General features: G+C 38.6%; 1 protein-coding gene across 2 annotated transcripts in view; it reads left to right on the top strand.

Annotated features, from left to right (window-relative positions):
• The window catches only part of PCNX2 (pecanex 2), a 409,093-nt gene that overhangs the window by 178,466 nt on the left and 215,607 nt on the right, over positions 1-15,020 (top strand). For both annotated transcript variants that reach the window (XM_056113571.1, XM_056113570.1), the window contains 3 exons: positions 4,579-4,750; positions 8,595-8,705; positions 10,194-10,285. In XM_056113571.1, the coding sequence (XP_055969546.1) occupies positions 4,579-4,750; positions 8,595-8,705; positions 10,194-10,285 (375 nt within the window). The remainder of the gene's footprint in view (positions 1-4,578; positions 4,751-8,594; positions 8,706-10,193; positions 10,286-15,020) is intronic.

Raw genomic sequence — 15,020 nt, 5'->3', positions numbered from 1 at the left:
AACCTCCATCAGTATGCTACATCTGTCATAATTAATGAACCAACACTGATACATTTTTATTAATTGAAGTCTGTGTTTTAATTAAACTTCCTTAGTTTTTACCCCATGATTATTCTAGTGGATGTGTTTGGGGAGAAAATGTGCAGAAATAAAAGGCCATTTCACAGTGTCATGTTGTTATATCCACAACATAACTGAACCCTGTTGCTTCAAACCTTAACTACTTGGTTTGAAGCATATTTGTTAGAAAATTGTTTATCAGAAGAATGGCATACAATTTTTCAGTTATTTTTTTCTAAATTTTCTTAACGTTTTGGTTTTATGGGAGACACCCAGCGATACTCAAGGGTTAGTCCTGGCTCTGCACTCAGGAATTACTCCTGACGGTGCTTGAGGGATCATATGGGATGCGAGGGATGAACCCAGGTTGTCTGCATGAAAAGCAAGTGCCCTCTCTGCTGTACTATCTCTTCAATCTCCAAATATCTTAATTTCTTTTAATGCATACTGAATTTCTATCATCACCAGCCAAACTGGGATTCTTCCTTTTCTTGCTATAGAGGGAAATGCTAAGGAACTGGGGGATTGTGGGTGGCAGCGATGTGGGCAGCATCTCGGCCAGCACTTTGATACCCATTTTGTTGTCCCTTGGATTAACAATTGAATCTGCATATTTTTCAGTGCTAACTAACAAATTTAGGAATTTGACTCTAAAATAAATCATTTTATAGAACTAAACTATAAAATAATATTCTGGAAATGTAAGTATTTGCTTATGTCTTTTACCATGTTTACATTGAAGTAGCATCTTCCTAGATTTTCAAGAATGATTTGGTTCTTTGGTAGCTACTTATCTCCTTTAATACTTTCGCTATAATAAATTGGTTTCCTTCACATACACCGAGAGTGAGTCATAGAATACTTGCTATCAAGGATTTTATTAGGGTTCCACTTTCTGTAGTGCATTAAGTGCTTACCCCCATCTTGTCTCCCTTTACTTCACATTCAAAGGGGACTGAAACATGTAGTTTGAAATTTTTGGAATAACCTTTAAATAGACAAGTGATTTGCTATATTTAAAATAAAAAGAAACCACATCGGTTGGTCACACCAAGAAATGCTATTTTAAGTAAACTAACTCACATTATCATAAGAACCTAAAAATAGGAATGTGGGGAGGTGACTCAAAAGGGCTTGAGTGCATGCTTTGCCCTGTAGGTGGTTTGAGTTTGATCCCTGGCATCACACTGCTGGACGTATCCTCTGAGCATCAAGTGAGGAATAACCTTGAAGAACCATGTGTGTATGTGGCCAAAAAAAGCAAAGAAAGAAGAAAAAGAAGAAGAAAAATCTAAGAATAGAAAGTCCTTATTATAGAGAGGTCCAGGAAGGTTAGCAGAGAGGCTGGGCAGAGCATACAGCTTTTTGTATAACACTGTTACAAGCTAAGGAGTCATTTTTATCCTCCAGGGACCTTTTAGGAAAAGTCATTACCCCAAACTCATTTGGGGCTTCCCTTAGCCCCATCCTCCATATTAATTGCTTCCTATGGGAAACATTAGCTTTGAGAGTATAAAGAATGATAATTATGAATGAAATTTAATGATGTCAGCTCAAGCTCTTGGCCTGAAATGATGCAGTGCACCTCTCCATGATTGTTTGCAGCCAAAATGTAAGAGCCAAGGCAACTAGAATCCAAATCCTGCACACCCATACTATTTCCTGTCTTTTAGGCCTAGAGGATCCAGTTACTTGATGTAAAGAAGAGTAGAAAATAGAGTTCTTAGCGTATAATGAGAGCTGGTCTTGTGAATGTGCTTATAGTGGGTGGAAAGGGACTGGAGATGCTGAAAGATTGGATATGTGTTAGTTAAAGTTGCAGTTCTGCATCATTTGGGAACAGTGAAGGATCTCTGAATGTGGTTTGATGGGAAAGATTGTTAAGTCCACAGTGTGGGCAGCTGGTGATTGCCTGTGGCAGCAGAGGACATAGGTCTGCAGGAAATCTGCAGTGGGCACAAACAGCTAACTAATAGTAGGGGAATTCATGGATTCTGAGACCCAGTCACAGGGCCCTCTATGATTCTCTCAGACACTCCTTCATCATCATCCAACCCTTTTCCTATTTAATTTTTTTAATTGAATCATAGCGAGATACACAACTTCCAGGTTGTTTATGTTTGGGTTTGAGTTATATAGCATTCCAACACCCATCCCTTCACCAGTGTACACAATCATTTCCCACCACAAATGATTTCAGTGTTCACCCCTACCCTACCCCTCCTGCCTCTGTGGCAAGCACTTTTCTTCTCTCTCTCTACCTTTAGACATTATGGCTTGCAATACAGATACTGTAAGGTTATCACATATATCTTTTTACCTATTTTCAGCAGTTCTTGTCCAGAGCAATAATTTCTAACTATTACGGTCATACTGGACCCTTCTCTATCCTAACTATCCTTTCACCCCCACACACTTGTGGCAAGCTCCAAACCATTGATTAGTTCTCCTGACCCCTGTTTTACCTGGTTTTAGATATTAGTCTCATACTATTTTTTAAAATATCCCACAAATGAGTGCAGTCACTCTATATCTGTTCCTCTCCTTCTGACTCATTTCACTCTTATAAGCAAATTTTATAACTTACTTTTTACTAACAATTGCACAATATTCCATTCTGTAGGTGCACCATAGTTTCTTTAACCATTCATCTGTTCTTGGGCTCTTAGGTAGTTTCCAGATTCTGGCTATTGTAAATAGTGAACATACAAGTGCAAATTGGTTTTCTGCAGAGTGTTTTTGCCTACCCAGGCATATTTCCAGAAGGGGTATTGCTGTTTCAAATGGGAGCTCAATTTCTAGTTTTTGGGGAACGTCTGTATTGTTTTCCCAAAAAAGCTATACCAGGCAACATTCTCACCAGGGAATGAGAGTCCCTTTCTCCCTGCATCTGTGCCAACACTGGTTATTCTTGTCCTTTGGGATATGTGCCAGTCTCTGTGTATGAAATGACATCTCATTGTTGTTTTGATTTTCATCTTTCTAATGATTAGTCAAGTAGAGCATTTTTATGTGCCTTTTGACCATTTGAATTTCTTCTTTGAGAACCCTTTTTCTTTTGCTGCCCCTTAAGCAGAAGCTTAACTCATTTGAGTGGTCCACTTGAAAAGAAAATCAGTTAAAGTGATCCTTTCCCTTAAGAGCATTCTCCCTTGGTTCCCCCAGGTGGCTTCCTGGAGGTCTTGATAACCCCTGCTTGTCCCTTCTGTGCTTTGGGCTGTGATGTTGTGTATGCCATGGAACAGAGGGGAACCCCTAGCTGCACACATGACCAACTTTTATAAAATAGCATCTAGGGTACCCCACAAATAAAACAGTCATGGACCACTAGTGTATTTTAAGGCTTAGAGTCAGAAGACAATTGCAGGGTTAAGCAACTCCATATCATCCAGCATAGCATTGAACTGCTTGACCAGATGGGCTATGTAAAAGTTGACTCCTCAATTCCCTGAGCACTCCTGATAACCCCACTTCACCTTAAAAAAGAAAGGTGGAGACTGGAATGATAGTACAGTGGGTAGGGAATTTGCCTTGCATGTGGCTGACCTTGGTTCAATTTCTGGCATCACATATGGTCCCACAAGAACACGGATCCAGGAGTAATCCCTGAGCTTGGCAGATCCAAGATAATAGCTCACATTTTTTCAAGGTCAAAATCTTTTGATTCCTTTTAAAAATGCATTTTTATTTTTAGCTTTGTAGTAAAAGGAAGAATTAGGTCAAGGGGGAGGCAATTATTTAATTATATTTCCTAAGCAGTATCTGTTTGAGGAAATGTCTCATGTGGTTGGAAATTTGTGTACTAAACAGATATCTGTACTCACAAAATGATTTTGCTACTCATATGAAAGAAGTACATGAAGATATGAATCTTTAATTGATAATTGTTTTTTGTTTTCTTTTTATAAAAAGATATCCCTGTATCCATTAATCTGTGACTGAATTTGGATGCACAGGAAAATTCAGAAAAGCGCCAGTATTCCTTGAAGTCTGAACCTGGACTCAGGGCCAAACATAACCAGTCCCTATGGGCATCCTTTGCTTTCCTTCCTAATAAAGATGATCTCAGAATAGAACCATTTCTAATATAGAAGCAGTAGCAATTTAAATTACATTTCTAAATATAACATCTTCAAGGCAGTGATTAAAAAAATTCACATCCAAACTCAATTTGCTGTAATCTTTACCCTTTTATTCAAAGTGCTTCATGAATTTTATAGTATTCTTTCCTTATTCATTATTGTAAGTTATTTGATCATTGTGCACTGTACATTCTTGGTAATTAAACTTTCAGGTAATCTTGTTGAGTCTAAATTCTCTTTGGTAGTCTTACTCTGATTTGACAGAATAAGCACCATATTTTTTCCTGCTGTTTTATGTGTACCAACTACAGTTGAGGAGGGGGAGAATGTATTCTATGGTATAAGTTGTATAATATACTGTAAATTGTTTACTATAAGACTTTTGTCAATTAATTAAAATAAAAATTACCACTCAGAAATTGTGTTTGTTTTCTAGGGACACAACCAAATCATAACATATAGCAGACCAATCTATTTTTGTGTGCTGTGTGGCCTTATTTTGCTTCTTGATATAGGGGCCAAAGCCAGGCACCCATCCTCTTATGTTATCTATGGCCTGAAGCTCTTCTCTCCAGGGTCCCTCCAATCAGCTAGGGACCTCTTAATAGGTGAGTTAATGTGGGGATGGTGGGGGTTATAGAGGATGGAGAATATCCCTCCCTGTGTCTTCAGAATCCCAAACCATACATATCTATATGATTACTGGATAAAGAACTGATGTTTCACTCTTGACTTGCACACACTCAGAAGATTGTCTAGGAACTGGAATCCCAAAGCACACAGTCATAGAATTGTTATGAAGAATTTTGATATATATGATCCAGAAGTTGCAGTACAATAATATCTGCTTTGTGCAGAGTGCCATTTGAACCTGCCTGGGTGATTGGTTTTGCCCTCGGAGAGTAGTCCCAGAACTGTTTCACATAGATACTTTGATAAGCCATGAATGAGCCTCGTTCTCAATCTAGACAGATATGCTTGTCACTGACCTTTCATTCTTACATTTTGCTCATGGTAAAAGTCCTTAGTCAATCCTTATTCTTGTGATGAGACATATTGGTGACCTCTGGGTAGGAATTTTTATGACTAGAATATTGAGTAACTTCAGCAAAAGTCTCTGAGGGAAACTGCCTTTATATCTTTTGGACGAGAAAGTCAAGAAGTCTGCATTTCTTAGTAAACATCTACCAAAAAGGGTTGTAACAGAGCCAGATTTCCCTTTGGAACACAGTAACATAAACTGTACTGTCTGGAGAAAGGGCATGGAATAAAGATGTTCACCCTAGAGAAAAAAAATATGCAGGTGCTGGAGTTACCCTCAGTGCTGCCAGGTTGAAATGAGGAAGGGACTTTGTTCTTTTTTTTCTGTTGCTGTTCAACCAACTTGCTGCTTGCATAGTATGAGTGAATTGCAGTTCACTGGGTTTTCCCCAGTTTTTTCAACCCTCATAACTCCATCCCCACTCCCTCCCCCCGCCCACAAAACCCTAAAACAACAACAACAAAAACCCAACTCTGAGTTAAAGTTTTCCTCTAGTAGCATTTATTTGTGGGCTCATAAAACCGGGAGTTCTCTGACATGAAAAGAGATATGGCCAGGTGAGATAGCTGTGTTGAGAGTTCCATGCACTGAATACTTTCCTAAACAAATGTCCTGTGCTGTCCTTGTCAGATCTAAGAACTTTATGTTTTATTTTAGTCTTCAGGAGCCCTCACTCCTGCCTATAATAATCCATCATCAATAATATAACCCTTGGAGACAAGTGGAGGTTTGTTAGCAGTTATTGGCATGTACCCACTTTCTTTGCACCTTACATTTCTATGTTTTATATAGACTAGTTTCCCGTCCCTGCAGTTTGTGTGAGGACAGTTAGTGAATGCACAAATATGGCACATTGGAGGCAAACAATGGATATGTTCACATGAACCCTACTGTGTTCATTTTCATATTTTCATGCTATTTTAAGTCTACATAAGCTCATCCCCCAACCTGTAAAAATAGTAATGAATAATCCTATCCATATTTAAACTAATAAAATGTTTTTTATTTAAAGTTTGGCTTGAATGAAAATTAAGCTGTGCCAGTAGTTTCTGCACATTAAGGAAACTGAGGAATTTGGGAAAAAAAAACATGAGGAAATTATAGACCCTCTTAGTAATGTGTTAAAAAATAAATAAATAAATAAATAAACTTTGTTCATAGGGTTCATGGTTAACCAGACACTTTATTTTCTATTCTTGGGAGTAAAAGGAACAGGATATTTCAGCAACTTCAAGGGTAATTTTCTAGACCTCTTCCTAAAACAATTAGCATTTGTTGCTTTTTCTTTGACATGAACTGCCACCTGGCAGTTGAGCTCTCCTAAACTCTCACTCCTTGTCCCCCAACTCTACCTTCATTGTGCTTTCACTTCATGTACCCTTACTGTGCTCACTTCCTATTTAGACTAGACGTTTCTTCTTCTCTTGAGCTCTGGAGTTTTAGATTCTGGGCCTCCCCATGGACCACTGTTCTTTCTCTGTTGTCACATTAAGTTATAATTCTGCACACAGAAACCCAAACACATTCAGTTAAGACTTTCTGGTATATCTTACCAATTTATTTCCTTCATGCCATCCTTTATTGTGACCCAATTCTACCTCATTGGTTCAAGTTTTATCTATAATTATTTTCTTTTGGGGCCACGCCCAGCAGTGCTCAGGGATTCCTCCTGACTCTGAACTTAGAGATCACTTCTGACAGGCTCAGGAAAGCAAACTGGGTGCCACGGGTCAAATCAGGTTCGCTATCCACAAGGCAAGTGCCATACCAGCTGACAGTCTTAATACTTTCATTTCATACTTAATTTTAATACATAGTAGATAGAGAATTTGACACAAACACGCTCATTCCTACAATTTTTTATGTAAAGTTTGAATTTTTAATTTTTTGTTTTTAAAATTGCTGAGGGGTTGGAGCGATAGCACAGCTGTTAGGGTATTTGCCTTGCACGTGCCCAATCCTGGTTTGATCCTCAGCATCCCATATGGTCCCCCAGCACCTCCAGAAGTAATTCCTGAGTGCATGAGGCAGGAGTAACCCCTGTGCATCATGGGATGTGACCCAAAAAAGCAAAACAAAAACCATAAAATTGCTGAATCTCTTTTATCATTCCTATTGACTTCAGTGTGGTTTATATATAGTGTTAGTACATAGTGACTTGTCCAGGCATATTAAATTTTAAATCAAACTTTTTTTCATTTTATTAAGGTTTACAAACATTAAAATTCATTGGCATTTTACCCAATAAAATGATATAGAAAGACGGACTGTTATAATATGAATATATATATATTGAGTTTATATAGAGAGTTATATATAACACTATATAATATATATTTATATATAAACTCAAATTGAATAAAATTGAGAAAGGAACTTCCTATATATGCTCTCTTAAATATTATCTCTTCTCACAAATGATCTCTGTGATGCATTGAATTGTAACATGGGGATTTTTTTTTTATCCATATCGAACTGCTCTATCCAATTGTTTTTTTCTGGCTTGAGGAGACAGCACCATCTTCTCAGGTAGGGCCACCTTCTTTCATAAGTCACCCTGTCGTTCTGTGGAATCAAGCATCACCATGTGTGAAGATTCTTGGTTAATCACTACAGTCCCTCACTCCTCTTCAGTTCTTTGAATGCTGCAGTCGGTACACAGCAACTCAACTGTTGGAGGTGACAAAAAAAAATAAATTGAGGTGTCTCCTTTTGCATCCTCATTGAAGAAGAAATCTGCCTATTTCCGGTGCTTGGATTTTGCATGTTAGCTTTCTCATCTCTCATCTCTCTTACTCCCACCTTTATTCTCCCAAAGTCCAAGTCTTGAACCCAGGAGATGGTCTACTCTTACTGCTCAGTCCTGGTCTTACCTGCATTCCTTTTCTCAGAGCAGCAACTTCTACAATTTCTTTTTCTTTTTCTTTTTTCACTTGAATCACAATGAGATTCACAGTTACAAAGTTGTTCACAACTGGGTTTTAGTCATCCATTTTTCAACACCTTACACCAGTGTACATTTCCCAGTAGCAACGCCCCCAGTTACCTTCCTGCCACTCACCCCGACCATCACCCTCAGCCAACATCTATGGCAAGCACTTTTCTTCTTTCTCTCTGTCTTTCTTACTCTTTTTCTCTCTCTTTCCTTTTGGGCATTATCGTTGGCAATACAGGTACTAAAAGGTTTATTATGTTTATCCCTTAACCTACTCCCAGCAACACAATTATTGTCCAGAGTGTATAGTGACATTTAAAACTCATCCTCCAGCCTCTCTTCTCTGTGGGTGAGAGGAGTCCACTATTTCCTTTGGGTTTCCAGTTGGAAGGGAGGGTGGCAGGATGGCTGCGGGAACCTAATCAACAGTAACTAAATTTTTATATACCATCCATCTTGTCTGTTCAATTTTCAGTGTTTTTATATTGCTTTCCTGCAATTTCCCTTCTTGGACTCTTCCCGCAGATCAACACTTTCTGCATTTATCTCTTGGAACAAATTGACATGCTGTTTTTTGGAGGATCAGGTAAGTCATTTATTTTCTCCTCTTTTTATGAAGTTCAGAAAAGGGTACATAATCATAAAATGTTTGTTCCAAACATTCAAACTTCAGATTGAGTCAGTCAAGTTAATAGTGACTCTGTCTAGAATCAACCAGGCAAAGTGAATGTTGGTAGAGAAAAGCCACAAGCAAGCTTGGCAGAGAAAGGGCACAAACAAACAAAGAAGAGAGTATCACAAGAGTTCTCTGAATTTTAATCTATGTTTAATATGTGTACTGCATGTGTTCCTTTATACACAAAATATCTGTACTATATCTCTAAACTGACTCTCATTTTGTACAGCACTTTTGAATCAGATCACAGTTGAATAAAACCTTATCTAATGCTTAGAAATTTGATGCAAATCATTTAATTTAATCTAAATATTTTGGGTACAGTACTGTTAATTTCTTTTATTTTGAGGGTTAAAACCAGCTGTGTTCAGGAGTTACTCTTGGCTCTGTGCTCAGGGATCACTCCTGGGCAACATATGCATTCTGGGGATTGAAGCATGGCCCACCCCTTGCAATGTATACATTACTCTGTACTATCTGGTCCTCCGTATGCTTTTTATTACAGCTATTGCACTTTCATCACCAGAATTCCTAAGACCTTCTACCACTGTCCTATGTCACTCTAGAAAACCCCTTAACTTACTCTTCTCTAAACGAAAATAAATATACAGATCTCACAGTGTTGCTATAAAGATTAAATTAAATACATAAAAAAATCGGGCTGGAGCGATAGCACAGTGATAGGGCATTTGCCTTGCACGCAGCCAACATGGCCGACCCGAGTTTGATTCCTCTGCCCCTCTCGGAGAGCCTGGCAAGCTACCGAGAGTATCTTGCCTGCACGGCAGAGCCTGGCAAGCTCCCCGTGACGTATTCAATATGCCAAACACAGTAACAACAAAGTCTCCAATGGAGACGTTACTGGGCCTGCTCGAGCAAATCGATGATCAACGGGAGGGTCTTTACCTTTTTACTTTACATAAAGAAATGGGAGTAAAGATTAATCATTATTATTGCCACTTTATTATACACACAATACACATGTGTACAGAGAACCTCCTTGTTCTCTCTCCTTTTTTCCTCTCCCTCATCCTTATCTATCTCTTTTTTGTCTCTATCATTTCTCTTCCCTTTTCATTGAAATCACTGTCCATAATCTTACTTGCCTGTAAAATAAGTTTCTGTTGTAAACAATGGTCATCTTTCTACCATCACACAGACACATTGGTATAGTCTTCTAAGATTTGTTAAAGGTTCTTAAGTGTTCTCAGGTCTTTTTGTTAAGTGACCAGTCGCTGTGCATGGTATCCCAGTGCTTTTTGATTGACCCATAGATTTATGTTTTGCCTTTGGGCAGGCATTTTGCATGGGAAAACTACAAACTTCTCTTCACTTTTTTTTTTTTTTACATTTATTGATTGTGGAATTTTCCAACCTAGAAACATGTTTGTGTTCCAGCCGTTTCAGGGATGACATCGGCGGTTTATAGCATGGCCCGGAGTGCTGCAGTTGTGGCTCTGCTTCACGTGTTCTGTTTTAGTGCAGTGAAGGTAAGAGTGGACTGGACTCTTCCCTTCTTCTCACACTCATTTATGAAAGAATGATTTTAGAATGCAAATGTTTTCTCCATTCACAACAGAGATGAGTCCATCAGTACTTAGCAGGGTATGGCAGATTAGGCCTCGGTGAGAAGACACAACACACTACCTGATAAACTGTGACATATGAGTTCAACTGGCTACAACCTTTTCCACTGGGGTCTCTCTGGTACTGTTAGAGAAGAATCAGAGAAGCTTCTCGTTCACACAGTGCTTAGCCAACTATGTGTATTCATCTGCACTTCCTTCTGAACTGCCATTCAAAAGTCAGTGGAGCAATGTTATTGAATCCTGCTCTATATAGGTAGAGGCAGGGGAAGGATACAAAAAGAACAGAATTTTAGAATCTAGAGGACAGGTGGACTGGATTTATCCAGATGGAGAAAGCTGAATCCTAAGGTGGTAGATATATGTGTACCTATAATGATGCAGAAAGAAGACGGGCATTAAGTTTAGGAAAAATAAAAAGTTGTATCAGCAAAGGAATATAACATGTACATTGTACCAACATGATACAGCTATGATCAAGTTTTTCTATTTCTGATTATCTGAATAATCACTTGATCACTTGACTTCCTGTTAATCGTCGATTTGCTCGAGCAGGTGCCAGTAACGTCTCCATTTGTCCCTGTCACGTGCTAGTGAAGCCCAATGGCTTCTGTTCGTTCTAGGAACACGAAGAGCCTCAAACAGATCGTTCATGATCTTGATGAAGAAGTCTGACCATCTGGTAGGTGGGCGGCCACTCAGTCTTTTGACATTCTGTGGAATCCAGTCGGTAACGGCTCTAGTCCAGTAGTCATCTCTAAATCTCATTACGTGACCAGCCCATCTGATTTTTGACACCTTGAAATTAGACAGTGTCCCTGATTCTTGAGCATCAACGGAGGTCAGAACTCTGGATTCTTTCTCTCATTTGAGTGAAACGTGATACTCCAAGCATAGCTCTTTTAATTCCTCTTTGGGAGACCCAAATAGCGTTCTCATCCTGTTTGCATAGGGCCCAGGTCTCTGAGGCATATGTTAATGCAGGAAGAACAGTGGAATCAAAGAGATGTGTCTGGAGCCGGAGGTTCTTTGTCCTCTTATCTATTTCTTTGACACTCTTGAAGGTGTAACAAGCCACTCTCTTCCTCCTGCGCAGCTTGGGTGCCAGGTCATTTGTCATGTTGACTTCTCGACCTAGGTACACAAAGCTGTTGCATTCGGAGATGGTCGTTCCGTTGAGAGCAAATGGGGCATGAGGAACGGCTGCTGTTTCTCATAAACATTGTCTTCATAAGATTCAGTTGTAGTCCGACCTTTCCACACTCACGGTCGAAGTCGGCAAGCATTTGTGCCACTTGACTAATGTTTGGTGTTATTAAAACAATGTCATCAGCAAAGCGGAGGTGGTGCAGTTGCCAACCATCTATCTTCACTCCCATTCCTTCCCATTTCAGTCATCGCATGATGTTCTCGAGGGTGGCACTGAAGAATTTCAGTGAAATGGTATCACCCTGCCGAACCCCTCTCTTGACATCAACGATCACTTCTTTGTAGAATGGTGAGATCTTGGTAGTGAATCCATAATACAGCTCACGGAGGATCTTGATGTATTGAGCTTGAATACCCTGATTGGCTAGGGCTTCAATGACTACTTCCGTCTCAACAGAATCAAAGGCCTTCTTTAAATCAATGAATGTTAGACAGACCGGCATCCTGAACTCCCAAGAACCCTCAATGAGCTTGGTTATCATGTGGATATGGTCGATGGTGCTGAATCCTTTGCGGAACCTGGCTTGCTCGCATGGTTGTCCTTCATCTAGTGTTCTGCCAATCCTATTGAGGATGACTCGAGTGAACAACTTGTAGATGACAGACAATAGGCAGATCGGGCGATAGTTGCCAATGTCATGGATGTCTCCCTTCTTGAACAATAGTACAGTCCTGCTGGTTTTCCATTAGGACGGAACCTTGCATTCATATAGGTAGCATGTGAAGAGCCGAGCCAGTGTATTGATGAGTACTGACGGCAGGTTCTTCAGGTGTTCAGGTCTGACCTTGTCTGGGCCGGGTGCTGTTCGTTTCTTTACTGACAAAATGGCATGTCGGATTTTGGGAGGGAGAACAGGGGGAACGACATATCCATCCTGTGGAATTTGGTATGTCGGTATGTGGACATGGCTATTGAAGAGATTTGAGTAGAACTCATGGATAATCTTCTCCATTGCCGTTCTGGAGGATGTGATAGATCCATCAGGATGTCGGAGGGCAGTCATCTTGGTCTTGTAGTTGGCGAAGGACAGGCAGGCATTATGAATACTTTTCCCGGCTTCTGCCATGTCTACCAGTACTTCTGCTCTTCTCTCTTTGAGGTCTTCCTTGATCGCATCTCTGCACTGCTTTGCGAGCTCGGACGTTTGCTTGCGGTTGTTTGAGGCATGCGCCAAACCACATAGTAGTGCTCTTCTTTTCAAATCAATTTCTGTATTCTATCACAGGACCTCAGGAATTAAATTCAGGCAGAGTACTTAGGAAATTTTTGTGTCTTTGTCCAGTTTTATTTTGGTGCCTGTAGAATTTTGTGGTCGTAAGTTTTTACTTGCAGAATCCTTCATATGCTGATCTGATGAGACTTTAGTGTTTATGTGGGTTTTTTTATTAATTTAATTTAAATATGTTATTGGTAAACAATTCACATACTTGAAATTCAGCATAATATGTTAATGTATCAAGTTTGATAAAAGTAATTAAATCCACAATCAAATTATAGGACATCATCAAAGTTATGACATAGAACACTTACTTTTCTTTCATTTGCTTATTTCCATGTGTTTTTTATTTTTTAAATATTTTTTGTTTATAAATAAACAAACAAAAATATAAAAAAACAAAAAATATTGTTTGAAAATAAAGAATATCTATTTTCATGAAGGTATTTTCATACCTTCCTATACCCAGGTTTCTGCAGATTAATATAAATGGAATTATGTGACATGTAGTTTTTGACTCTGATTTCTTTTGCTAAATATAAGCATATTATTGCATATATCTGCAATTTGTTATATTATTGCTGCGTAGTATTGCTGAAGAAATTATCAGTTTTTGAAAATTATCACTAAAACGTGTATAAACATTTGTATATAAGTAGCAATGAAGTATGTCTGTATCTATCTCTGGTAAATTCTGTGGGGCGGGGTAGTTGGTTAAAATAATAATTCTGTATTTATATCTAGTGTTAGACCATTTCCTGTTCACTTACTTTGGGTATAAAATTATGGATAACTTCATAATTTTGGGATTTCCAAGTGTTCTGAATTTTTTTCTAGGTTAAAATTTTCTGTATTGCTTTTGTTATTAGGGTTTTTTCTTCCTTTTTGGCAATCCTAGGAATTTAACCAAAGGGACATATGCAAAGAAATTTGATCATTTTTTAAAATTAATAGTCATTCTGGTGATCAGTTTTTAAAATTAATAGTCATTCTTGTATGTCCTAGTGTCTAGTTTATATTTTAATCTGCATTGTTTTTATAATAAAGTTGTTAAATATATTTGCTTGCCATTGTAAATCTTCATTGGTAAAACTCTTTGCACATTAAAACTGTGTATTTTGTATTCATTTTGAGATATGAAAAAGTTTAAAAATAATTTGAATGCAGCACAGCGGTAGGTATTTGCCTTGCACGTGGAGGACCCAGTTGGCCCAGGTCTGATTTCTGATTTTTTTTTATGCTTTAGCCAAGCAGAGGGGTTGAGTAATCATTTAAAAATATACCAAAGCATTCTATTCCTTGATTTAACAGTTCCCTAGCCAAAGATAGTGTAGAGGGTGGGGCAGAAATAGTACAGCAGGGAGACATGAGCCTGACAAGTTTCAATACCTACCATCAGGTATGCCTATACACCAGAAGAGACATGACTCCAAGTTGGTCCATGAGTGATCCCTGTTTACAGAGCCAGCAGTAATCCCTGAGCATAGCTGGGTGTGGGCCTCAAAAAAACTAAAATTATTTAACAATTACTGGAAATAATAACTAAAATTATTTTAAAGCAAAAATATTTAAGAACTACTGGAACATTTTTCAAAAATCACCTTGAGATATAGTTACAAAGTTGTTCATAATTGAGTTTCAATCATACAGTGTTCCAACACCCATGCCTTCACATTTCCCACTACCAAAGTCCCCAGTTTCCCTTGTGACACCCCCCAAACTGCCGCCCCCTCCCACAACCTACAGTACGGCAGATATTTTTCTTATTCTCTCTGTCTCCTTTCAGGCACTGTGATTTGAAATATTTTTACTGAAAGATTATCACGTACATCACTTTACCTCCTTTCTGCACTCTTTCAGAGAATATATGGCAAGGAGGAAGAGAATGTCCAAATCCAATTTTACAATAACATTTTGTTGCTGAGAAGGGGATACCCAAATTTGACTAGTTCATTCTAGCCTTTATGTCTAGGATAACATGAAAAGGAAAACTCAGAAATATTTATGAAGGTTTAGTTCAGAGACAGAGACTCATTAAAAGACTAAAAGTCCTAGTCATAGGGTTGTAGAATATAACTGTTTTTACATCACTGTATCACTGTATCACTGTCATCTCGTTGATCGTCGAGTTACTTGAGTGGGCACCAGTAACGTCTCTATCCCTCCCAGTCCTGAGATTTTAGCAGCCTCTTCTTACTTGTCTTTTCCCTATG

This window comes from Sorex fumeus, unplaced genomic scaffold (genome assembly GCF_029834395.1).
Source record: "Sorex fumeus unplaced genomic scaffold, SorFum_2.1 ptg000021l, whole genome shotgun sequence".
Lineage (NCBI taxonomy): Eukaryota > Metazoa > Chordata > Mammalia > Eulipotyphla > Soricidae > Sorex > Sorex fumeus.
This window is presented reverse-complemented; position numbering and strand designations above follow the sequence as displayed.